Source organism: Schistocerca serialis, chromosome 2 (genome assembly GCF_023864345.2).
Source record: "Schistocerca serialis cubense isolate TAMUIC-IGC-003099 chromosome 2, iqSchSeri2.2, whole genome shotgun sequence".
NCBI classification, from domain to species: domain Eukaryota; kingdom Metazoa; phylum Arthropoda; class Insecta; order Orthoptera; family Acrididae; genus Schistocerca; species Schistocerca serialis.
Window position 1 is genome coordinate 840,190,716 of NC_064639.1, and position 27,645 is coordinate 840,218,360.

At 39.8% G+C, this 27,645-nt stretch overlaps 1 protein-coding gene across 1 annotated transcript in view; it reads right to left on the bottom strand.

Annotated features, from left to right (window-relative positions):
* Positions 1 to 27,645, bottom strand: part of LOC126456453 (protein Wnt-8b-like) — a 141,455-nt gene that overhangs the window by 49,871 nt on the left and 63,939 nt on the right. Inside the window, exons 5-7 of the mRNA XM_050092202.1 lie at positions 23,055 to 23,194; positions 5,712 to 5,845; positions 1,788 to 1,928 (exon numbers count right to left, since the gene is read on the bottom strand). Coding sequence (XP_049948159.1) covers positions 1,788 to 1,928; positions 5,712 to 5,845; positions 23,055 to 23,194 — 415 coding nt within the window. The remainder of the gene's footprint in view (positions 1 to 1,787; positions 1,929 to 5,711; positions 5,846 to 23,054; positions 23,195 to 27,645) is intronic.

The following is a 27,645-nucleotide window of genomic DNA, read 5'->3' on the forward strand; positions in this document are numbered from 1 at the left end:
AATGAAAGGAAATGTAAAGTTTTGCACTTTATAAAATGTAAAAAAGTTGTAGTCTTTGTAAACATGACTAATGAGTCATAATTACAACCAGTCACTACATACAAATACCTAGGGTTAACAATATTTAAGGTTATGAGGAGGGACAGGCATATAAACTTAATTGTGGTAAACTGCAGTTTGTCTGTAAAAGAATTACCTTACAAAACAGTTGTACACAGCAGATCAGTGCACGCAGTCATTATCAGGTCAGACTAATGGGAGACAATGAATGCATGAAAGAAGTGAGACACAAATAGTCACAGACCTTTCTGGCTAGAAGAGATTATAAATAGATTCTGAAAAATCAAAGCTACCAAACAATTGAAGAAGGATACCATATCTTATAGCTCATGAAAATTTGATCGTAAAACCTGATGATTTGTCTTTCGAAGTGAGAACTGCAAGCATTCTTTATCCATATTCATCCCACAGAGACCACATAGATAAAATTAGACTAGCAACAGTTCATACTGTGTACATGCAATCCTTCCTACCATGTTCCATATGTCTATGGGATGGGAAAACACTGATATATTATACAACAGAATGTGCCCTTTGCCACTCACTTTAAATTGCAGATTTTAGATGTAGATGACTGTTTTTCTTCATTTATACATTAATTTTTACTTCATCTTCTGTCTTCTGCTGCACTTTCTCGTGAAAGTTTTTAATGTATGAAAACTCAGAAGTCAATTTTTACTCAGTCTGAATGTCTGCTGCACTTATGAAACTGTTATTGTCAAAGACTGTGCTCATAACTAAATCATCGTCATCAGTCATATAGCATCCACTGCTGAATAAAGGCCTCCTTTAGGATCCAAGCATTATGATTTATTGGCTCAAGCTATATGCATCAGTGTTACTCCTGCATGTTGTCACATGTTTTCTACCCACTTACAATTAGGTCATCATCTTTGTCTTTTCTTATATCTTGAAATAAAGAACTTACTTCATTTATCTACAATAACTAAATGTTTCTGTGTATCTTGCCTCCAGTTTAGCTGTTGCACTGAGAATGCAAGACCTTATTTGTAATGCAGACACAATTTAACGACATTCATCCATTAACTTTACATACAAATATTGGAATTCACTTACAGTAATACTTACTCTTTTGGCCTATACTACATTAACAGTAGAATATATTTTTACAAATATTGATGTGTTTGAATGCAACAATCATCTCAGTAACATATAGATATGACAGATACTGTCAAAAATAATAATAATGCACTCATGTTGTCAGCACAAACAATATTTGATGACAGTAACAGCACATGTACTAATGAAGCTGACAAATTAGTCTTTGTATCACAGCAACAGTATAGGAAATGCCTGATTTTCTAAGCTCTCAAGCATGACATCAACAAAATGGCTGTCATTGCTGAATCTAATGCACACAGTCTTCCTACACAGTAACAATAGTACACTGCATTTGCAATGCAGATGATAAAAGTGCAATAATAGTTTAAAATGAGAACTGTACTCTTAGTATATACAAATTTCCACTGCAACAGAACAATCACTTAGTGTCCGTGGTTCTTATGTATAGTGGTACGAGTCACAATAATTTATTGAGTTACAGGATCTGTATGAAATATGGGATGAAGATGAGATATCCATACTGGAACAGTGAGCCATTTACTGGTGTATGATGTTATTTAGTCCATGATGTCATTTGCAGTGATGGTATTTGACATTGCTCGTACATGTCTGGCAGGATATTCGGCAACACCATTGAAAATCACAGTGACAAGGTACAGTCTGTATCCTGGCATCCTGTGACACTGCAAAACCACATGCTGCACAGAGGTCTCGGCAATGGTCTTTGACCTCTCCAGAGTCCAAAACTTCTTTTGGACATGATCTTCCCCTCACTCCATGCCATCCTGTAATGAAAACAGAGACATGCTTGCATGTAGTTGTATAGCACACAAGATAAATATTTAATCAATTAAAATACAAATGCACTGTTTCATCTTCAAGCATACAAACAACTTGTAGATTCTTGGATTCTGGTATTCACAATCATCTGCATCTTCAGTATTCTGACATGCTTGAACCAAGACAGAAGAAATACTTTTTGGCACCAGTGATGTTTTGTTGTCACATGCAGCTTTCAGAACAACATAGAGATTAAATGATTTTCTTTTAACAGTGCACCACGAATGGTACTCATCAATTAAGAAACAGCTGTTATACAAATGTTACATTTAATCTCTCAGATATTTTTATATAATGTAGTTTATGTGACAGACATGTTACCTGGTTCTGTAACTGTCTGGAGGTATGTATTCTTGAGGTATTGAAGATCCAAAAATGATTGTTTTAGCAGTCCTACAGAATTAATACTATTTTTCTCTTTTTTTTACATTTTAGTACTGAAAACGTTGTCCTTACAATTAACACTACACTTGTCTTTCTTCCTGATGAGAAAATTCCTTTGAAGTATGGAACATTCCCAGAAATGATTCAGTTGAAAAAAGGGTAAAAATAGTGTTTCTCAAGTGTGGCAGTAGTGTGTAAATATTTGACTCTTTTGCCTGTAGTTTATATGCTGATAAATGGTCCAACTTTGCTCTGTTTTTCTTTTATTATAAATAAGTACTTTTATAGTAATATTGGACATTTGACAATACACTGAGCATTATAATCATCCTTATTGTCATACTGAGTGTGCCTATATTCTGTTGCTGGGCAATATTCAGTACACTGCTGCTCCTTGCTCTGCACTATAATATACTTGAATTCTCCTTCGCATTCTGTCCATAAGGTGGTTGAGATGTTACTGCTCAAACCTGTTCCATTATGCAATGGTGAATCTTCAGTGCAATGATGCACTGCATAGTTCAACTACTTCTGAGCATGTGCAATCAATTTTCTGTCAGAAGATGCTGTAAACCATTTCATTTATGAGTTGTTGATTCTTGCCTCCTGGAGGAACTGTGCACAAGATGAGTGTGGTGAGCTCTACCATTATTATCTTAAAAGATAAACTAGTTACCACAATACTGACTGTAGGTCCTGTCCTGGTACTGCACGGTCCTCAAATTACTCTCAGTAGTGAAGAGAGCCATCCAGTATTTGTACATAATATTGGCCCAAAATGTGACTCACCAATCTCCTTGATGAAACCATGGGAAATCATGCCAGAGACATCCAAGGACACTTTCTGTAGAGATTGTCAGGCATGAGACAAATCATGTATTCATTGGTGAAAAGAGCATCATGCCATGATCCAGCATCCATTCCAGGTGAACTTGTGCTCACATTCTTTGTGCACCACAGAGTGGGGGAGTTAGCATTGTGTTTGGAAGGGACAACTAATGGCAAAACAGATCTTCAGGAGACAGGTGTGTATTGTCTGAAATGATACAACCCACCCGGTTCCCTCAGTTAATGTTTTTACTGCAAGTTACCACTATGAGGGAAATTTTTGCCATTTTGTGCCTTTAGATGTGGAATGTTCAAGTGACACCAGTGTGGTGGACACCACTTTGGCATGCAACTTCCATACAGACTACTCATCTTACCAGAATGAGATTTTCACTCTGCAGCGGAGTGTGCGCTGATATGAAACTTCCTGGCAGATTAAAACTATGTGCCGGACCGAGACTTGAACTCGGGGCCTTTGCCTTTCGCGGGCAAGTGCTCTACCAACTGAGCTACCCAAGAACGACTCATGTGCCGTCCTCACAGCTTTACTTCTGCCAGTACCTCGTCTCCTACCTTCCAAACTTAACAGAAGCTCTCCTGCGAACCTTGCAGAACTAAAACTCCTGAAAGAAAGGATATTGCGAAGACATGACTTAGCCACAGCCTGGGGGATGTTTCCAGAATGAGATTTTCACTCTGCAGCGGAGTGTGTGCTGATATGGAACTTCCTGGCAGATTAAAACTGTGTGCCTGACCGAGACCCGAACTCGGGGCCTTTGCCTTTTGCGGGCAAGTGCTCTACCAACTGAGCTACCCAAGCATGACTCACGCCACGTCCTCACAGCTTTACTTCTGCCAGTACCTCGTCTTAGTTTTAAGTGACAATATTTCCATGGGCTAAGCATAAAGTGATCCTATGAGGAAGGTAGCAACACTGAACAATGCATAGAAACTGGAGTGACCTATTTGTGATCAGAGACATGGTGGTTTCTACTGAATTGCAATGAGAAAGCAGGTTTACTTTTGCCTCCAATGCACAGGTAGTATATAGTAAATGGAATTTTCTGTGGTCAAAAGAAGATTGAGAAACATGTTTCCAATAGAAAAAAAGTGCACTATGTAACTCATTATGGTGGTGCAAAACTGTTTTTTTAACTTTCTCTGCAGTCTATGGCTGTTGTACAATGCACCATTAAAGTCATGGACTATGCTAATTATTAGTGATGACTATTTGCATATCATCCTGGATTACTCTTCCAATGTCAGATGAAACATTTTCCTTCTGCTCAGTTGTACATATCAGAAGATCAAAATCATGCTACAGTTGTTTGAGCAGCATGATGTTGATTTACAGTCAATTTTCTGCCCCATCCATTACCATAATTCACCATTTATCAATCTAGTCAAACTTGGTTTACATACCATTGAGCACCAACTGAGAATCACAAACCATCTCTTTGGGACAAAATGGAAGTAAGTGACCTGAACATTGTCATCTGTTGTCATACACCTCTGCTTATGTACCAGGTCACTGATTCTATGCAAAATATGAACAAATGTGCAATTGAATGTAGTTATAACATTCCAGTTGTGCAGTAATTTTCCCACTTAATGTTAGACATGCTCAACAGTAGACATTACTATGAATGCATAGCAGCTATTAGAAGTTCCTGGCAGATTAAAACTGTGTGCTGAACCTAGAAATACAAAAGGAGTGCTAGTCTGACAAGTTCTTTGAGACAACTTGTGTGCAGTTTGCAAAGCAGAAGAGAAGTACTGGCGAAAGTGGTGCTGTGAGAGCAGATTGTGAGCTGTGCCTCAATAGTTCAGCTGGTAATTTACCTGTAAAAGACAAAGGTTCTGGGTTCAAATCCCAGTACAGTGCAGAGGTTTAATCTGCCAATAACTTCCAAATCAGCACATACTCCACTACTTCTGTCAAGTACCTGTTGATTCCTTGTTCAGAATATGGAGTACTGGCAGCGTACAGAGATACTACAGCTAGAGCTTTGCAACCATTCTCTCTGTAGACTGCAATATTTTGGTTGGTTGGTCAATTTTGGAGAAGGGGACCAAACAGCAAGGTCTACAGTCTCATTGATTAGGGAAGGATGGGGAAGGAAATCGACCGTGCCCTTTCTAAGGAACCATCCCAGCACTTGTCTGAAGTGATTTACAGAAATCGTGTAAAACCTAAATCAGGATGGCTGGATGCAGGTTTGAACTGCCATCCTCACAAAATTGAGTCCAGTGTGCTGACCACTGTGACACCTCGCTTGGTGCAATATTTTGACAACTATGATTTTTTTTTTCTATATCTAAAGTCTTATATTTGCACAAAGTTCTATGTAGTATCTAATTGCCGAAACTTTTTCATATTATATTTCCATGTAAACTGTAAGTACATTGTGCCTGGTGACTGGATACTTCAAGGCTGTTCTAAGGCACATCATTAGCATTTAGGTGATGCTTACTAGTGCTAACTGATGGCCTGATTTATAAATGTAGAAATGTACCTGATGTTCTGTTTGGAAGACAGTAATTTGGTGACTGTTCAATGTAAATGAGCTGTTCTGGTGACACATCAGGATGGTCCATGGTGGCAGAATTTCCCAATGCAATGCTTCCCAGCTGCTCGTCATAATTAATCCTGCAAAAACAAAAGAAAGCCTTTGAAAAAAAATAATAAACACATACTGACAAAGACTGTTGCCCATATTGCCACATGAATCGAACAGAGTAGAAAATTACTTTCTAAACCAATTAAAAAATTGTGAGTGAACAGTATGCCTTCTTTATAATTATGTTTTGAACCCAATTGTACATATTTGTAGATAATTACTAATCAAGAATGTACAAAATGTGCATACATATTGAATCTTTTGGTTATGTAAAGTAATTAACATTTTTATTTAATAACTTCTAGAAATAGATCCAAACAGGGACATTATGAATAGAGAGACTAACTTTAGAAGAACATTTTTTTAAAATGTAAGGTAGGGACATGAAAATGTGAAATAGTTTTGAGAAACAGGTTATGATTTGGTCATGATTCCACACTTTTCATGTTGCCACTAAGTGATGTCTTTTATCTTGGCTACTGACTGCCAGACTATAAAATACAGTGAAAGAACTGACTTGTAATCATTAGAAACATATTTGTGCTTCATATATAACTGCGTAATGTAGATAATTGTGTTATCTGACTTTTAGGTACAGATTAGTAATGTGATGTTACAGAAGAGAACCAGTATGAAATTAAGTAAAAACTGATGTGACAGCATGGCTTCTTCTTGTAAAGATATATATAAATGGTATCTATGATTTAATGTAATAATGTAATTACTGTCTGGGTTGCAATACTCGGATGCACAGTCATTCTATTTGTCATTGAGCAAAACTGAGAAACTTCAGTGCCAGGATTTTAGCGACATAATATTTTCTAATTTTTGATTAATGCTCATAATTTTATAGCTTGCGATATAGAGAGAGCAATATTGCATTAAACTGTACCACAATATTATCAAACTCGTGAAAGTATTAACATTGTATCAACATAAAATGGCTGTGAAATATCTTACACTGTGTAAATTTTAAACTTTAATCCTCTTGCGATGAGTTAATAAACTAACCTAACAGTGTTTTGCATATATTATGTTACCACTTAATTTTTCTGTGATCTGTAACACTGTTTCAGCACATTCAGATTTACTAAAACCAAACCACAGATTTTTAGTGTCTCTGAAACAAACAGCTATCACCATCTTAAAATCGCTGTGACATATTCAAATACATGAGTAAATTTGCTGTGTGATTCAGGTGTGTGATTCAACTAACACAAAATTAAAAAAAACTGCAGTAAATAATAAGAGATAATGCTTGGTTATATATTTAATACTTCAGGCATTAACAATTTATAGCCTTCCTTTCATATCTCAAATGTCAGAATGACAGTCTGAGTGGCACATAAATCAGCCTCTTGGTTGACAAGGCAGCAATACAGAAGTGCAGCTGGATTATCAGATTAACTGATATCACTTTCCACATTGTAAATTATCATCAGATCATGTCCCTGAAGAGTCTGTCTAATATACTGCCACAGTTCGAATACTTTTCATTTCGGTCTTATGCTTATACTTTGTTATGAGGTACCCCAATGCTTTACTATAAGAACACAAATTACAATAAAAATAGCAAAAGTTATTAATGGACAATTATGGTAAGAATGAAATACATTCTGTATGAACACTTGTGCAAAGTTAATTGTTGTATTAAATGTTTTCAGATACACGTTTTAGGTTTTGTGCATCACTGAGGCGCCATCTGCAGAAAACTATTTTTAGGAGCTATCATCTTACGGTCATTGTATTGTGATAGCTCCACCAAAATTCATGAAGCCATGAAAAACTGAAGATGTCACAAAGGGCAAGTAGCCAAATATATTTCATGTAATAAGGGACAAATATAAATGAATTAATATATGAAGTAGTAAGTAACCAATATTAATTGACAGCCTTATTTATTCATAAATAGATCTTTTAATCATCTCATTTGGTCCTTGTATATGTTTTGTGCATGAGAGCTGCATGCAAAGATGAAAGGGGTATCTCAACCATGCACCACAAACTTTATGGCAATCTTCATAATTCATAACAACTAGAAAAGTGTCTGTGGTGATATTCCACAACAGCAGTCGGAACTAGCTTGGTGAATATGATATTTGATGGTCTGTGGTTGCCTGTAATTGGGAAATATTCTCATGAACAACTGAAATCACTTGTATAAGTAAATTCAATACCAGACTCCATCACAAAATGCAGTATTCTTCAGATAAATTTATTCAGTCATTTTAAATTCCACTGGGGTGCATAAAATCCTTGGGAATCAGGTGAGGTTCTTTAATGATATCACATTAAATCTGACTGCAACTGTAATTCTGTGTTGTGGTCCGATATCTAGGTTACCACGATATACCATTATCTTGCAAATTGTTATGCTGTGCACATACCTTCTTGTAAACGGCATGCTCTCAGGATAGCTTCCATGCCCAACAAGAAAATGTGGTAGCTTTCAGGGCCCATAGATAAGGTAGGAATACATTCATAACCTGTTGAACTTAAGGCTTCTACCTAGCAGAGTGTACTAGCATATTTTTGCCCCAGTGACAGGGCTGTTGCGTTGTTGTTTGGACTCCAGACTCCAAAAAGTTGGGTAGCTATTCTGATCCATGACCACTTGACCAATGATCAAAACTCATAGAGGTTGTTTGAAGTTGTGCCCAGGGCACATAGTTTACAGAGTTGGAATACAGGAAGTGCTCAGTAGTATCAAGATTAGCAGATTCAGGAAGAGTGAGGAGTCACAAGAACCCTCATGCCTGTTAAGCTTTTATCAAACTGACAAAATTTGGGAAAAATTTGGTTGAGCATTGACATCGATGTGTAGGTGTCCTAAAATATGTTGTAGCAACTAAACAGCTCTAAATCATCTGCAAATAGTCTCCTGTAGTGTTCACCTATGAGAGACAATGATATACAAAACAAGAGACTCATTTCAGTTGGTGGAAACACACTGGAATGAGAAAATCTCCACCACTTGCTTCAACGATGCCTTACTGGGAAATAGGATGCATCTCCTGTTGAAGTTTTTGACATATTCGTAACTTGCCATCCATCTGTACTTTCTGTGTACTAGGCTATCTTTTTTCAACTCTTCAAATGTGTAATGGTGATATTCCTGCAACCATGCTAATCTCTGTGTTCTGTGACATGCAGTGAGCACAGGTACATGTGTATATGAGTGGCTTCCCTGCCCCAAAGAAAGGGGTTACTTCTGGGTGGTATGACCTCTCATCTGTTGGTGTTGCCCAGCACCAAACTCACGAGTGATTTGCTTCATTGTGGACTGACTATACAGCATTACAACCAGTGGTACTAGTGGGACTGCTGATGGCAATAGAAGCTATATTGAAACCAATTGCCAATGAATAGGGCTTACAAGAATTTGAGAGTGACAGTAGACACCTAGTTTTGCATACATTTAACAGAGAGAGAACAGTCTGGGACAGAATAACTAGCTAAAGCACATCAGGTGATTGGGTGGTAGCGATGAGTAAAGGAATATAATATGAACACTAGCGCTACATAGAACTTAGTCAGCAAAGCGAAGAGGACATGATTCAAGAAACTATGCATGGTTTCATGAGCTCATGAATTACTGAAATTATCAAATTAATGAAATCCATTTAATGTAGTTAAGATTCTATGAGATCCCACGTAGTACTATTCGACCATGGGCAAGTGGAAATTCATTAGATTAGATTAGAGTTAATTTCATTCCAATTGATTCATAGTGAGGTGGTCCTCCAGGAAGAAGAACATGTCAGACAAACAATAATACATGACAAATATTTACAACTAAAAGAAATAAGCTAATGTACCTTCCACAGATCCCAAGTGGAATGATTGTCTTTTTTTTTATGAACGCTATATGAAAGTATCATTTTACAACACTCATTTAGTAAGATTGCATTAATGCACTGAATTTAAAATTAAAAAAAAATTTTTTTGTATTTATAAGGTAATAAACATATAATAGTACTACTACAATACTTATTTACAATGAACACACAAAATCAGTTGGTTCTACTGAGAAATTCATCAATGGAGTAGAAGTAGTTGGCCACCAATAAATTCTTTATGCTTCTCTTAAACTGAATTTCATTGGTTATTAAGCTTTTTATGGCTACTGAACTGTTGGTCTGAAAAAGTGATATATTTTTAATGGCAAATTTCATTAATGAATAAATATATTGGGAAGCAGTAGTTAGTTCCCCTAGTCCCCTAAACAGTTCACACCACTTATAACTCTTATTGCATGTTTTTGTGCCCAGAAAACTTCAGCTTAGCTTGATGAATCACCCCAAAAAATAATCCCATATGACATTACATAGTGAAAGGTTTTTCAATTTTATATCCCCTATGTCTGACAGAATTCGCATTGCAAATAGTGATTTGTTTAGATGCTTCAGCAGTTCTCTGGTGTGCTCCTCCCAGTTGAATTTATTATCAAGCTGTAATACTCAAGAACTTAATACTGTCCATTTCCTCTATCTGCTAGTCATCATATGTTAGGCATATACTTGTGGGACACTGCTTACAAGTTCTGAACTGCATGTAGTGTGTTTTTTCAAAGTTTAGTGACAAAGAATTGGCTAGGAACCAGTGATTAATATTCACAAATATTTTACTAGCCAATCTTTCTAAGATTGCTATTTATTTTCTGTTTATTGCTATGTTTGTATCATCAGCAAACAAAACAAATTTGGCATCTGGTCATGTTACTGATGAAAGGTCATTGATATACACAAGAAAAAGTAAGGGTCCTAAGATGGAACTTTGTGAGACCTCACATGTAATTACCGTATTTACTCGAATCTAAGCCGCATTTTTTTTCCAGTTTTTGTAATCCAAAAAACCGCCTGTGGCTTAGAATCGAGTGCAAAGCAAGCAGAAGTTCTGAAAAATGTTGGTAGGTGCCGCCACAACTAACTTCTGCCGTCGAATATATGAAGATGCAGCGCTACACAGGCATGTTTTGTAGGCACAGAGATAAATACTGGCGACAAAACCTCTGCGTCAGTAAATAAATTTAAAAAAAAAAGGTGGAAGACGAGCTTTTTTTTCTCCGCCCCGAGTTTCGACCACTGCATTTTCATACATTATCCAACGAAGTAAATACAAATTCCATATTGTTCATCTTCAAATTTAGCAGAATTTCAATGTACTATGAAAATCCGACTGGCAAGACTGTTGCTAATAGGAGCCTGATGAAATGTGAATCACATGCAGTATTCTCTTCACCATAAGAATAATACGAATATAAACATTTTGCCATGTATTCTTTCATGTTTGCTGCTATCTCATTTAAATCCTGTCTGCCTAATAAACCACGAAACTAGAGTGAGACAACAGCAAATGCGGAAGAATATATGAATCATGTCATGTTTATATTCGTATTATTCTTATGCCTAATAGTGATACAGTCAGAAATGAAGCACGGCAACTGACTAGATTTTTAAATCTAAGATGACTAATTTCTGTGCAGAATTATGTGACAAACAATGCATGACGCAGCACAGAATGCATTTTCAGCTTGTTGTTGTTGTGGTCTTCAGTCCTGAGACTGGTTTGATGCAGCTCTCCATGCTACTCTATCCTGTGCAAGCTTCTTCATCTCCCAGTACTTACTGCAACCTACATCCTTCTGAATCTGCTTAGTGTATTCATCTCTTGGTCTTCCTCTACGATTTTTACCCTCCACGCTGCCCTCCAATACTAAATTAGTGACCCCTTGATGCCTCAGAACATGTCCCACCAACCGATCCCTTCTTCTGGTCTTTTCAGCTTAGAGTGACGTAAACACCTAAACAAAGAAAACGGCACTTATCAGATCAAAGCAAAATAAGCAATCGATTCAAACCAGAAGAAGCACGTGAAAAAGGAAGGGTACCCGTATAAATACGGACGGAGCGCCTGACGCATAGCAATGGCTATCTGGTAAAGCTTAACTGCTAATCTTACGACTCGAACAAAACTACTGTAGCTGTACCGTCTTTCATTCGACCTAAATTGTGTCTCATATTACAATGGACCAACTTTGTTTCGATTTGGAGGTGCGGCCTAAAACTTTTCTCTCCCCTTGAATTTTGAGTCTGAAATTTCAGGTGCGGCTTAGATTCGGGATTTTTTTTTCCTTTATTTCGAATCTCATTTTTCAGGTGCGGCTTAGATTCGAGTAAATACGGTAGTTCCCATGGGATGATACCTGATAACTTAATACATGTCTCTTTCCTAATAACACCCTTTGTTTCCTGCCAGAGATATAAGATTTGAACCATTTTGCAGCATTTCCTGTTACACCATAATATTCTAGTTTACTTAAAAGGATATTGTGATTTACACAGTCAAATGCCTTTGACAGATCACAAAATATACCAGTTGTCTGCAATTTTTTGTCTAATGATTTAAGTACATTTTCACTGTAAGTATAGATAGCCTTCTCAGTATCAGTATCCTTTAGAAATCTGAACTGCAACTTTGACAGTATGTTATTTGTGACAAGATGGTTATAAAGTTGATTGTACATTAACTTTTCTAAAATTTTTGAGAATGCTGGCAAAAGTGAAATTGGACAGAAATTTGATACCATTTCTTTATCTCCCTTCTTAATCAGTGGCTTAACTTCAGCATATTTCAACCATTCAGAGAATATTCCACTGATAAACAACTGGTTACACAGATAGCTTAATATGTTACTTAACTCAGAATCACATTCTTTAATTAACTTTGTTTATATTTCATCATACTCACTAGATGTTTTAGATTTTAAAGATTTTATGATGGCCATTACTTCTGCTGGGGCAGTGAGGGTCAAATTCATATTATGGAAGTTACTGGAAATGTCTGGTCTGAGATATACCATGGCAGCATCTACAGAACCTGACAACCCCATCTTTTCAGTAACAGTTATAAAATGTTTGTTAAAAAGTTCTGCAACACTACACACATCTGTCAGCAATGTATCATCTACTCGTAATGCTATTTGCCCCTCTTCATGTCTGGTTCTACTCGTCTCCTCCTTCACTATATCCCATATTGTCTTTATTTTGTTTATCTGATATGACTATCTTTACCTTGTAATTTATTTGCTTTAATGTCCATATTAAGTCTTTAATATTTTGCAGCATTTCTTGTAATGTGCTATAGCACCAACATCAGAACTTTTTCGGTTTGACAGATACAGTTTTCTTTTTGTTTTACGAGATATCTCTATTCCTTGAGTAATCCATGGCTTCTTTGTAGACTCTGCTCCAACCTTAGTTAGTTTTGGGGGAAAATAGCCTTCAAATAAGGTAAGCACTTTATTAGCAAAAGTATTATATTTTTCATTCATGCCATGAGCACAGTAAACATCACTCGATTGAATGTCTCTGAGGAGTGTCCTAAAATAATCAATTTTTGGCTTATTGATTACCCTCTTGAGTTCAGATTTAACAGATTTTATATCCTGTTCAGTATTAACATTTAACGGAAGGAACTGCATGTCATGGTGTGAGAGGCCATTGACTATTGGTTTTTTAATATAATTTTGTTCATTGGACTTTTCTATAAAGATATTATCAATGGCTGTTTGTGAGCAATTGGCTACCCTAGTTGGGAACTTTACAGTGAAAATGAAGTTGAATGATAGTGTTACTAACTCAAATAAGCTCTTATTGGGAGAGTCTTAAAGGAGATCTACATTGAAGTCACCAGCAACCACTATTTCTTTGTATTTGGTTTTTAATTGAGCCAATACAGCTTCAAGATGGTTTATGAACAGATTAAAGTCACACTTAATGTTATGAAGGATTTTTTATGAAATTCTACTTCTGTTGCACTTGCTTCCATATACAGTTCTAGGTAAAACTTATGAATGTCTATGTTCTTAAATTTATGACAGTTCCTGATGAATGTGGCAACTCCTCCTTTCTCCATTTCTGCTCTACAAAAGTTAGATGCTTACTTAAATCCTGTGACACTTAAAAGCTCTATACCAGTAGTCAAATGATGTTCAAAGAGGCAGATTATGTCACCTGTGTTTGAGTACTCTAATTCAGCTACACAGATAATTGATTCATTAATTTTATTTCTCAGCCCTTGAATATTTTGATGCAATAGATAGCTGACATTTCACATTGACTGAGTTAAAATTGGGTAGAGGTGAAATTTCTGCCGATTGTTGAAAATTCTTAACCAACAGCTGTTTATGCTGATCTAATAAGCTAGAAGTATGTTTTTTGGTTTCTTTCTCAAATTGAAGGTTTGTCTCAATCCTAACCTTTCTTAAAGCTTGGTTTTGCCTTCATATCCTCGCAGTTTTGCAGTTGTTTATTGACATAAAAACCTGAGAAATTCTTGGAACACCTGAGATCATTCACAGCCATACCGAGTTTGCATGGTGGAGGTTGAGATAGACAATTCATTGCTCTTCCTTGATGTCCACTGTAAAACCAATGGCTGACTGAGACACAGTGTGTGAAACCATATATATGCACTGCTATTTGCTCGCTCTCAGCCATCTTCATCAACTACAGAATAACACAGAGTCCCTAAGTCCCATGGGCACCAAGCAAAAAGCACTTCCAATGCCAGAAATTTTCCACAAAGGGTGCCAACTTTTTCATCTCTGAATAACAATTGCAGCTTAAATCCTCAACCTGGATGTATTCCAACCTCTGTCTTCCTCTACATTTTTTACACTCTACAGCTTCCTCAAGTACCATGGAAGTTAATCCCTGATGTCTTAACAGATATACAGGGTGTCCGAAAAGACTTTCCCTGATTACATAAATTGATAACTCAGGCTAGAAGTAAGATACAAATATGAAACTTGTGTCGAATTGTTTACAACTATCAAAGTTTTTTTTCTGTTTTAGGTTCACAGTACATAAGTAGTGGATGAGGTGCAGTGCCCAAGAAGCCATGTTAACCAATCAGGAGAAGGCACAGTGTGTCCTGTGGTACCATGAGACATGATCACCAACCACAGTGCAGAGACACTTCCAGACAACATTTGGAAGGAATCTACATGATGTCAAGAGCATTAAAGCCTGGTATGAGAAGTTCAAGAACACAGGATCAGTTGCTGACCTTCCGAGGTCTGGTCAACCAAGAACCTCAGCAGACAGCGTGGAAGCTGTAAGGCAGTCTTTTCTGTGAAGTCCAAAGAAATCGGTGCGCAAGGCTTCATGTGAATTACAGATGCCAAAAAGCTCTTTCCATGACATTTTACACAAACGTTTATTGTTTCGTGCATACAATGACAGTACACGTCGATATGACTTTGCGGTCGAAATGCTATCATGTATTGAGGACGATGATGGTTATCTCAGATGAATTGCCTTTTCTGACGAAGTGACCATTTTTGTCAGTGGAGTAGTGAATCGCCATAATTTGCACATTTGGGGTTCACAACCCCCTGGTGAGGTCATGGAGTGCACCAGAGGCAGTCCAAAGGTGAATATTTGGTGTGTGCTATTGCACAATCGAATTATCGGGCCACTCTTCTTTGCTGAGGCTACAATCACATCTGCAGTGTATCTGGACATGTTGAAACTGTATGCTGTTTCTCAGCTGCTTCAGTATCACCTCGATGTCTTTTTTCAGCAAGATGGTGCACGGCCTCATTGGGGTTTTGACGTCCATGCCTATCTCGATATGACCTTTCCTGGGCGATGGAACATAACCCCATTAGAATTCTTTTTACGGGTTTATGTCAAGGACGAGGTCTACCGAACACGTGTACCAGACCTTGAAACCCTGCGGCAACGGATAACCATAGTCGTTGAATCGATCCCTCCAGTGATGTTGACTAATGTATGGACGGAAATTGAATATCGCCTGGATGTGCTACATGCTACCAAGGGTGCTCATGTGGAAGTTTACTGATGTGTGAAAAAAACTTTGATAGTTTGTAAACAATTAGACACCAATTTCATATTTGTATCTTACTTCTAGCCTGAGTTATAAATTTATGTAATCAGGGAAAGACTTTTTGGACACCCTATATATCATCCTGTCCCTCTGTCTTGTCAATGTTTTCTATATACTGCTTTCCTCACTGACTCTACGACCTCCTCATTCCTTATCCTGTCAGTCCACCTAATTTTCAACATATGTCTATAGCACCACATCTCAATTGCTTAATTTCTCTTCTGCTCTGGTTTCCCATAGCCATGTTTACTGCCATTCAATGCTGCACTCCAAATGCAGAGTCTCAGAAATTTCTTCCCCAAATTAAGGGCTGTGTTTGATACTAATAGATATCTCTTTGTGAGGAATGCCCTATTTGCCAGTGCTACTCTCCTTTTTATGTCCCCCTTGCTCCATCCATCATCTGTTATTTTGCTGCCTAGGTACCAGAATTCCTTAACTTTATTGCCTTTGTGATCACCAATTCTGATATTAAGTTTCTCACTGTTCTCATTTCTGCTACTTCTCATTACTTTCACCTTTCTTTGATATACTCTCAGTCCATACTCTGTTCTCATTAGACTGTTCATTCCATTCAACAAATCCTATAATTCTTCTTCACTTTTACTGAGAATAGCAATACCATCAGCGAATTTTATTACTGTCATCCTTTCACCTTGAATTTTAATCACTCTCTTGAACGTTTCTTTTATTTTCATCATTGCTTCTTTGACATATAGTTTGAACAGTAGGGACAAAAGACTACATCACTGTGAAACACCCTTTTTAATCAGAGCACTTCATTCTTAGTCCTACTGTCTCATTCTTCCCTCCTGAAGATATACACCATTAAATCTGTCTTCAGATTCAGAACTGGATGGCAAGAGGAAGGGCATCTAGCCACCCCTTAAACTAACCATGCTAAATCAGTTAATAAACATGTCAGTGCTGTGCTGATGCAGGACAGAAGCCCAAGAAAACGAGGAGGTAATAAGAAACATCAAAATATTGCTACAAACTGTGCTGACTTGTTATATGTAAAATGTCACTTTATTCATTTTTCTGTATTTAGATTTAGGAAAAACTGACAGGACAGTGATTAAGTACAGAAACCACGTGCATTACAGTGCATATACACTGTCCAGCGATTTTAAAGTGACTACCTGTCAAAAACATGATTAACCACGTTTTGCTATGCCAAACCAATGTGAGACATGCAGAAAGAGAGAATGAGCTTCTGGAATTTACCGACAGGGATGTGGAGCCATGCTGGCCCCAGTGCTGCGGCCAGCTGCACGAGGTTCCACAGTTGAGGATCCACTGTGTGACCACACTAGTCAAGTTGGTCCCGCAGATTTTTCATTGAGTTTATGGGACTCCGGAAAGGTTCAATATCATGAAATGTTCAATTTTTACTTTTTTGCATTTTAAAAATCTACAGACTTTCTACTTCCATCTGATATATATTTTATTCAGTTCAGAAGAATACGATCATTTTTAAAATACATTTGAAATATGTTCTGCATGGTTGTGACCCAAGGTGACATTATTAAACTGCTGTCAAATGTTGTGATCATGAATCTACATGCTCATCATATACATTTTAGTGATGTGAGAGAAAATAAGTGTTACAAAATAAGTGTTGTGTTTAATATGTGATAGTTTGATATATATCGCTTGCTCAATTGTTGTGTGTTTCATGTTTATTTGCTCTCTTATAATCCTGAAAATATTCATAGTGAGTTTTGTTCATTGAAATCTCTGTTTTATTGATGGATAATCATGGGTAAGTGTAAAGTGACTAGAAATCCTCTGAAGGGTTTTAAGAAAAGGGAACATCTTGGAAAGCTAAAGGGAGGTGTTATTACCATAATAATAAAGAAGATAACCAAGTGCTGAACCTAACATTGCTGGTACACCTGCCCATTGCAATGAAAGTGAAAAAGAAAGTACTTCGCATAGGAAGCTTGGTTCCATTAGTAGAAAGTGTGAATGTTTTATGGGTAAACAAGATGTGAGTGAAATATTTGATATGTCTGTTCTCAACGGAATTTTTGCAAACTGTGTAAGATGTATTCAGTGTAGTGAAGTCAGTCTGGAACTCTATATAAAAAAATCACTTAGATTTGCCAGTGAAATGGAACTGAATTCTGGTAAGTGTTCTGACATGACCATCTTTTGGAACAGGGTTGCAGAACTCCAAATGAAGAAAGTAGTAACAAAATCTATGAACACCAACACCACATTAGATTTGTTTATGCCTTGTATATAATTGGTAAGGATGGTAGTGCAGGTGCAGATTATGAACTACAATAGATTTATGGGGTCTAAAGTGGAAGATGTCTGTATATAATCTATGACAAAATCTGTAGAAGAGGGAGGAATAGAAATCAGTGGTAACAGAGACTTGACTGCAACATTTGATGGTACCTGGCATAAAGGGACACACATCTCTTCATGGTGTAGTATCTGCCACCGGTATATGTATAGGGCAAGGTTTAGGTGTAGCAGTAATATCTAAATGTTGTAGGTGTCCACAAAAAAATAAAGGTACGCATGAAAATAATCGCACAGCTAGCTACAGTGGCATTAGTGGAGGAATGGAGGTGGCTGGTGTTCCTAGTATATTTCAGTGTTCTGTTGCATATGATAAAGTGTGATATGAGAATTACCTTGGTGCCGGTGATTCAAAAGTTTCAAACATATTCAAGAACTGAAGCCCTATGGTGTTGGTTGTAATGCAGTAATTTGAGTGTATTGGACATGTACAGAAACAAATGGGATCAAAATGTCAGTGACTGAAAGTTTTGTAAAAAAAAAAAAAAAAAAAACACAGTGGTGATAAAGGGTTGGATGGGAAGGGAAGGTTAACTGATAGTGCAATTGAGAAAATACAAAACTATTATGGAATGACTATTCTGCAAAACACACAAAGTGTCGATGAAATGAAGAAGGCAGTTTGGGCTCCTTTTTTTCATACTTTTTCAACTAGTGAAAGTCTCCAATCATTACTTGTGCCCCAAAAGAGAAAACAGTTGGTGTAAATGCATCACGGGATTGCTAAATGGTGAACTGTACACTCATAAATATCGTCTGCCTGATGTGGTAATGGAGGTGGCAAAATCTACTTTAAGAGACTTAGCAGCATCTGAATTGCTCAAAAATTGTGTTGATGGAAACGCTCAAAACCCCAATGAAAGTGTAAATAGTGTTATATGATCAAGAACACCCAAGACTGTGGTAACTGGAATAGAAACACTTCACTTTGGTGTGTATGATGTTGTTGCTACTTTCAATGATGGCAGTGTTGCAAGGTGCAAAGTATTTCAAAATATGGGAATGAAGATAGGTTTTGACATTGTACGAATGATGCTTTCTTTAGTCTCGGAACATCTTCGGTCTGCTGACAGGGCTGTAAATAGCCTAGAAACACAAGCCAGAGTAAACAGGAGGAGGACAAAGAGGAAGCTGGAGGAGGAGTTTGCAGAAGATGATGATGATCCTATGGACCTGGACTATACTAAAAAGCTAATCCAAATTTTGTTGAGTCCCACAAGTTTTATTTTTTCATACAAATTACACATTTTCCCAGGATCTACCAAACGAACCTGCTTCAAATTTTCAGAAAATGTGATATAGTCCCTTCTGCATAACATAACACAGTCTTTTCCTAAAAACCTGTATATTGTTGAATTTATAAACAAAAAATGGCACAAAAATTAATGACTTTTCATTAGAATAGAAAGACCGCTTGCTTAGCTGGGTGGTAACGTGCTCACCTCCCATGCAAGCAGGCCCGGATTCAATTCCTAGTTGGGTTGGAGATTTTCTCCACTCAGAGACTGGGTGTTGTGTTGTCCTCATAATCATTTCATCCTCATCACTGACATGCAAGTCGGCTAATGTGGTGTCAACTTAAATAAGACTTGCACTTGGTGGCCGAACTTCCCCGGATGGGACCTCCTGGCCAACAATGCCATATGCTCATTTCATTTAATTTTCATTACATTAGAAGAAATGAATCTCTAATAACTGAATTCAAAATTTTAAAAATCCCTGTGTTAAGTTGTAGCCAATACTCCAATAAATAACTTGTAAAAATTTCAACTTTCTAGATCAAATACTTTCTGAGAAAATGTGTAATTTATAACCATTGGATAGATAGGACTTCTGGAGCCTCTTCAATCTGGGAAGTTTGGTGGCCATGGGAGTATGGAAACTCGTTCTGGTGCTCTTCAAACAACACATGCACTCTGAGAGCTGTGTGACACACTGCATTGTCCTCCTGGTAAGTGCCATCGTGCTGAGGAGAAACAAACTGCTTATAGGGCTGTACATGGTCCCCAAGGATAGAGGCATATTTGTATTGATCCACTGTTCCTTCCTCGATGATGAGATCACCCAGGGACTGCACAAAAACATTCCCAAGGCCATAACACGTGCAGGGTGTTTGCTTTCAGGGTGTTTCGCCAATGGCCATTTCTCCGATGCAGCACTAACGTGATTCATCTGAAAAGGAAACCTGTCACCACTCAGTGGACGTTCAGTTTTGGTATTGGCTTGCAAATTCCAGTCTTTGGTACCAATGAATAGCTGTCAGCATTGGGTGCTTGAACCAGGCACCAGCTACAGAGGCCCATACGCAGCAACTTTCACTGAATGGTCGTTGAGGAGACATTGTTGATAGCCCCTTGGTTCATCTTGAAAGTCAATTGCTCAACAATTGCACGTCTGTTCGTCCCTACACGTCGCCACAGCTGTCATTCATCCCTTTTTCTATGATCAGTACCACAGTGACATCAGTACCAATTTTGGATACTGCCATTTTTCCATGTGCAGTATAGTTTAACCATGGCAACACATGAAGAGATTACAAACTTAGCCATTTCAGAAATGCTCCCAGCCAATAATCATGCCCTTTTGGACCTTAGATAAACAACTCCATTTCCCCATTAAGACAATGACTGTCTTCCGTGTCCCCCCAACAGAATTCATATATCCTCCACTGCTAGTGCTGGCATCTGCCGTCTGTAAATGGTTATTGCACGTTGACACTGAACAAAGGCGATAGTTTCATTAATGTGACAGGATTGTTAACTAAACTGTGTGGAACTAGTACCGAGTAAACCTTTTACGTAATCGTGAGATTTTGTGTTCCTGCCAGTTGCATGGAATCAGCGCAGTCAGATGGGTGGATGTGGAGACGTGACAGAAAGGACTATCATGTTTCGACGTGCCCATGATCACACCGTGAATGAGGCTGTCCGATTTCTTGATTCTTTAATGTAGACTGTCCAGTGTGTCAACTAGGAATGGTGTCGCACTCACAGCCTACTTATACAGTGTAAGACCAGTGGTTCTGAAAGGATCCTGACAGGGACATGACAAAAATGTCATGCAGTGACAACGACAATCAGTTTCAAACCCGACAGCAATTGTTGCCGTCAGCAAACGAAACTCGATCTCGCCCAGTTCCCGTGAAAACATTTGAGCTACTCTGATGAACACTCGCCAGATGAAACGCAGGTAGCGAAATCAAACCGCATGCAATGACACTTCGACTGTCAATATTTTATCAGCAAATTATTCGTAACATAGTTCCCGATTTTACTGGCCTCCAGGAAATTTCTCGAGCTCAAATTATTCTCAGAACCGAGAGCTGCCCTTTACCCGAAGTGAAAACCTCTGAGATCCATGGAACGTATATCGAAAAGAGAGATTAGACGCCATAGGAGGGGACTCTTCATTGCTGTTGACAAAAATATTGAGACCAAATTTGAGTGTGAAGTTATGTGGTTACGTATTACAGGTCAATTGTTGGATGTTTTTATGGGGCTCCTGCTTCCGCTGCGATAGTATTAGAGTCACGATTCTCTTGACGGGACATCCACAACTATTATTCATCATCACCTATTTTAACCTCAGCTATGGATCTTTTGTGACTCACGTTTTAATATACACCTGAAGATGGAACGTACGTTCTAAAACTGGGTTGCACTTTTTAGAAATAAATAACTTTCAAACTGTAGCGAATTTTATTATTTATGAGTTTTAGTTATTCAAAGGAAGTCTGTAGCGCGAAAATACCAAGACCATGCAATATTGTATTGCATGTATTGTATGTTAACCAGGGATCTAGAAACGACGGAGAGGCTCCGTCGCCGCCACAGCCGCAGTGGTCCACAACCCCACGACGACTACCGCAGTCCACTTCACCCCTCCGCTGCCCCACACCGAACATAAGGGTTATTGTGCGGTTCGGCCCCCGTGGACCCCCCAGGGAACCTCTAACACCAGACGAGTGTAATCCCGATGTTTGCGTGGTAGAGTAATGGTGGTGTACACATACGTGGAGAACTTGTTTGCGCAGCAATCGCCTATGTAGTGTAACTGAGGCGGAATATTGGGAACCAGCCCGCATTCGCCGAGGCAGATGGAAAACCGCCTAAAAACCATCCACAGACTGGCCGGTTCACCGGATCTCGACACAAATCCATCGCGCAGATTCGTGTCGGGGACCAGGCGCTCCTTCCCGCCCGGAAAGTTAGACCGCACGGCCAACCGGGCAGGCTCCCATGCAATATTAGTAGAAAGTAACTTTAACCTACCGAGTATACACTGGGACGACTATGGATTCATTGCAGGGTACAGACGAGCAGTCTTGCGGGGTACTTTTGGACACGGTTTCCAAAAACTGCCTTGAGCAGTTACTTTGACAGCCCATCCACTCCCATGCAATATTAGTAGAAAGTAACTTTAACCAACTGAGTATACACTGGGACGACTATGGATTCATTGCAGGGTACAGACGAGCAGTCTTGCGGGGTACTTTTGGACACGGTTTCCAAAAACTGCCTTGAGCAGTTACTTTGACAGCCCATCCACAATTAAAATATTTTGGGCCTGGTACCTATAAACAGGCTTGACCTTATCAACAACGTCAGTACAGTGACACGAATTAGTGACCATGATGTCATCATAACGACTGTGGTTGCTAATATGTTTATTATAGCACAAAACAGAAAGGAAAGGACAGTCAAAATGATAAGCGAAATTTTGTTTTGAAGAAAGATATATTTTCGTGTACTCCAGCGTAAAACGAGGGAACAATATTCCGCATCGAGTTGCCGAGATTCAGGCAGCTAGTGGCCGAGCACTATTCAGCCAGTGGCTAGTTGGACTTTAACCGTGTTACTCGGCTTAAAGTCAGAGGAGATGTAGATGTAGAGATTTTATTAGCACACATTTCACGTTACAGCGAAATCAGCGTAACGATACCCGATCATAAGGTTTGTTGTGGATTGTCCTGGCTATGCGTCAGGGCTGGTGAAGAAAGGCACTCACCGGATGGCGTCGTGGTAGAGGCGCTCTAGGCGGGCCGCCACGTGGTGGAAGGGCCGCAGCAGCCGCCAGCACGTCTGCACGCTGCACGAACCCGACGTGCCGTGGCACTTGCACCGCGTCTCCATGCTGCCTCGCACCACCTGCCGCAACACGACACGACGCTCACTCAGGTGATTGCCGCCCACTGCTTCACCGGGAAAACACATCAGTTTATCAAAGAAACGAATTTTTTTAATCCACCGCATATGCTACTTAGAACTTCTTCATTCCGATTTGCTGCCAGCCACGATCATCATGGTAACATTCAGGTGGCACCTACACTATAGGATCTAGCGGTCACCATTACAATTGGAACAATCGTTTTGTTATCACAGTGGACATATAGCTGTTTACAGATATACATATATATATTACATAGCATGTATCGTAAAACGTAAACTCCGTCCACAAGCCCCGGCGGACCCAGAGGTACCGACCGGCCGCCGTGTCATCCTCAGACCATAGACGTCACTGGATGCCGATAAGGAGGAGCATGAGGTCAGCACACTGCTCTGCCAGCTGTATGTCAGTTTCCAGGACCGGAGCCGCTACTTCTCTATCAAGTAGCTCCTCAGTTTGCCTCACAGGGGCTGAGTGCATCCCGCTTGCCAACAGCGCTCGGCAGACCGGATGGTCACCCAACAAAGTGCTAGCCCAGCCCGGCAGCGCTTAACTTCGGTCATCTGACGGAACGGGTGACCACTGCGGCAAGGCCGTTGGAATTACATAGTAGGTAAGGCACTGGAACTGTAACACATCTTGTACATAGTTTTTGCTGGAAAGACAACCTACTCTGCCTGACAAAAAAAAAAAATTAAGCCACCAGAAGACACAGTCAGATGTCAAAGTAACTTCGTGCACGTACACATCTTCGGCACATATGTAAATACTGGAGTTCCGGTTCTGTGTGATATGTAGAACGGGCAGCAGAAGGAATTAGTGGCGTTTATACCAGACCTGGTACGGTATACAGCATGATTCATCTGCCCCTACCGATGTCATTTTATGCAACCCGCAATGTTACATCAGGTCTCCAAAAGCCGCGCCCGAGATTTTCGTATTCTCCCACTAACTTCTCGCAAACTACTAGTCCTACAGAAAAATGAACAGGACATTTTTGTAGGAAATTTGATGTAGCTAAATTTTGTACTGGGATACATTTCCGCTGGTGGCCACAGCATTCGAGTTATTCAAGAAAAATGTACAAAAGTCACCTTCAAATGCACTGCCACAACCACACTCATCACTCACCAATCAGGATTTCTAGTATGTTGTACTTGGCACTCCCTTGCACCACTATATAAAACTTTCCGACTACACGATTCCCAATATTCGATCTTTTTTAGGCTCTATTTTTTGGGTTATTATGCCATCAGCATAGTCGGCTATTTCGTAAACATAATGGATTTAAACGTGCCTTTGAGGGCAATGAAGAAAAACGACTTTTGTAAACGTTACGCTGTAGACTAATTACATTGACTATTGAATCCAGATTTAACCCTTACAAGCACAATAGTTCCGTAGTCGGAAGGCCTGATAAATACAACGGTGTAATTGTTCATTTTATGCTGATAAAATTCACATAATTGTTAGGTAAAATTTATGTAGTCCGTCAGTTTTACAGTTTGTAAGTGCTCGACTAAGTCCATTCAATTAAGGCCAAAAAGGTCGAATGTGGAAAATAATTCGTGAAGTCGCCAATTTTTGTACTGACTGTTGAGGGCTGAGTATGGAAGGGGGTATGTTTGAAGTTCACTTTTGTATGTTTTTCTCGAAAACTGCGGTCTCTAGCAAAAACTTATTCCGGTACAAATTTAACTACATTAATTACTACAAAGAAGATATTGTCAATTTTTGCTGTAGGACTAATAGCTGGCGCGTAGCGAGCAAGAGAGTATGAAAATCTCGCGCGTATTTTTTGAAGGTCAGATATAACATATGCGGGTTGCTTAAAACGACTTTGGTAAGGGCAGCTGAATTACCCTGTATAAGGGGCAGTAGCAGTGCAGATTTTGAGTGAACCACATGGGGATGCCGATTATTCGTATGAGACATTGTTATCACCACCTAATATGCATAGAAAAGAAACTCATTGTGTGTCTCCATTTGGCCAATTGGTCACATCGTGCAGCACGGAGAGTTGTTGGGCACTGGTAGATGACAGTGGTCCGAAGCTGCACTGCATGGGAACGTGATGGCAAGCATACTCGGGCCAAGGTCCCGGTGGAGCACGTCTGACCAAAGGAGGATCGCCGTATTGTGCACCAGGCACTTCATAACCTGCCATCCGGGAAAAAGTAATGGACTCCCTGCAACGTTCTGTGTCATGACGTACCATTGGTCAGAGAGTAGCAGCAGCTGCCCTCTGTAATTACTGTCTCATGCTTAGTCTGCCGTTTACACCATAACATAAACAGCTGCGTTTGCAGTGGCGCCATGACCAGGGAGCATGGATTGCTGATGAATGGCGTCGCATTGTGTTCAGTCACGAACTGCCGTTCTGCTCTACCTCGGAAGACCACTGTCGCGAGCATTGCAGTGACCTGTGGAGACATTTCATTCCTCCAATGTTTTAGAGAGGTCACGGCTGGTACTGACTGAAGAAACTCTGAGGCCAAATCGGAACGTCACGGATGTGCGTCCTGTGTTATTTCTCATGTGACAGTTTCGCGGTACCATTTTTCAACAGAACAATCCTCGCCTCATAGCACACGTCCCTATGAAATGTCCGCGATGTTGAGGTTCTCCCGTGATGAGTAAGTTCCCCAGATCTGTTTCTGATATAACGTGTGGGACCAATTGCGACGTCAACTTCGTCCCAATGCCAGTCTCATGTGTACCAAGGACCAGTTACAACAGCTGTGGGGCAGCTTGCCTCAGGAGAGAATACGACTTTTTTGTGACTCTCACCCCAAACGGATCAGTGCACACTTACAGGCCAAAGGTGGTGCAACGTCATACTGATAAGTGGGTTCATACGTATTTGTAAATTTGGCTCGATTTTGTAATAACCGAAACGACATCACATACCCTCTCAACCCGCAAAGTTTCATGTAGTTTCCTCCTTCCCTTCTGGGTGCTCCCTTTTTTTTGTCCGGCACTGTCTAACGAACTGATAATGAGAACCTGTGGGTAGTGCTGAATGATGACAATATAATTTTTGTCAGAATAAGTACACGATTATTACATTGGGTTCAACCAGGAAGTGCACAGCATACTATTATTCTGCAATAACGTTAATATCTACTGAATGTATCTTTGTGGCCGGCCGCACTGGCCGAGCGGTTCTAGGCGCTTCAGTCCGGAACCGCGCGACTCTTACGGTCGCAGGTTCGAATCCTGCCTCGGGCATGGATGTGTGTGATGTCCTTAGGTTAGTTAGGTTTATGTAGTTCTATGATCCAGGGGACTGATGACCTCAGATGTTAAGTCCCATAGTGCTCAGAGCCATTTGAACCAATTTGTGTCTTTGTGTCTAAGCTTCGAATTCTGGTAGTTCTGCCGGAGGATTATTATACATTAACAGAAGAAAATGTTACGGTATAGGCCGGGTGGTATTAAAGTCTTTGGTCTTTTGTATACGTGAATGTACTCTTTAGCTACACGAACAACTCATCACAGGCATGGTTGCTATTAGCGTGAAGCTGGAAATATATATATTTTCCCCTTCGTTGGCTCTATGTGCGTGGCACCAATTCATTGATTGTCTTTATTTATAGTTGCGCCGTGAGCTATTGGAGTTTTATAGCCCTTCTCAAGGTACTCCAGAAAATTGGGTGCGGGCGTGAGAGCTGTGGTACACCCTGCTAAACAAACGGAAAAATGGAGGCGGTACAATTGGAGAGCGATCCGCCTTCACCAACATGCATAAGCAATGGGTTCGTAATCCGAAGGTCGCCGGATCGAATCCCGCGGCATGCAACTTTTTTTTATTATTAAGCGCTCGGGTTCGTAATCCGAAGGTCGCCGGATCGAATCCCGCGGCATGCACCTTTTTTTTATTATTAGTTTTTTCTAATTCAAATATACACGCCTGGAAATGAAAAAAAGAACACATTGACACCGGTGTGTCAGACCCACCATACTTGCTCCGGACACTGCGAGAGGGCTGTACAAGCAATGATCACACGCACGGCACAGCGGACACACCACGAACCGCGGTGTTGGCCGTCGAATGGCGCTAGCTGCGCAGCATTTGTGCACCGCCGCCGTCAGTGTCAGCCAGTTTGCCGTGGCATACGGAGATCCATCGCAGTCTTTAACACTGGTAGCATGCCGCGACAGCGTGGACGTGAACCGTATGTGCAAATGACGGACTTTGAGCGAGGGCGTATAGTGGGCATGCGGGAGGCCGGGTGGACGTACCGCCGAATTGCTCAACACGTGGGGCGTGAGGTCTCCACAGTACATCGATGTTGTCGCCAGTGGTCGGCGGAAGGTGCACGTGCCCGTCGACCTGGGACCGAACCGCAGCGACGCACGGATGCACGCCAAGACCGTAGGATCCTACGCAGTGCCGTAGGGGACCGCACCGCCACTTCCCAGCAAATTA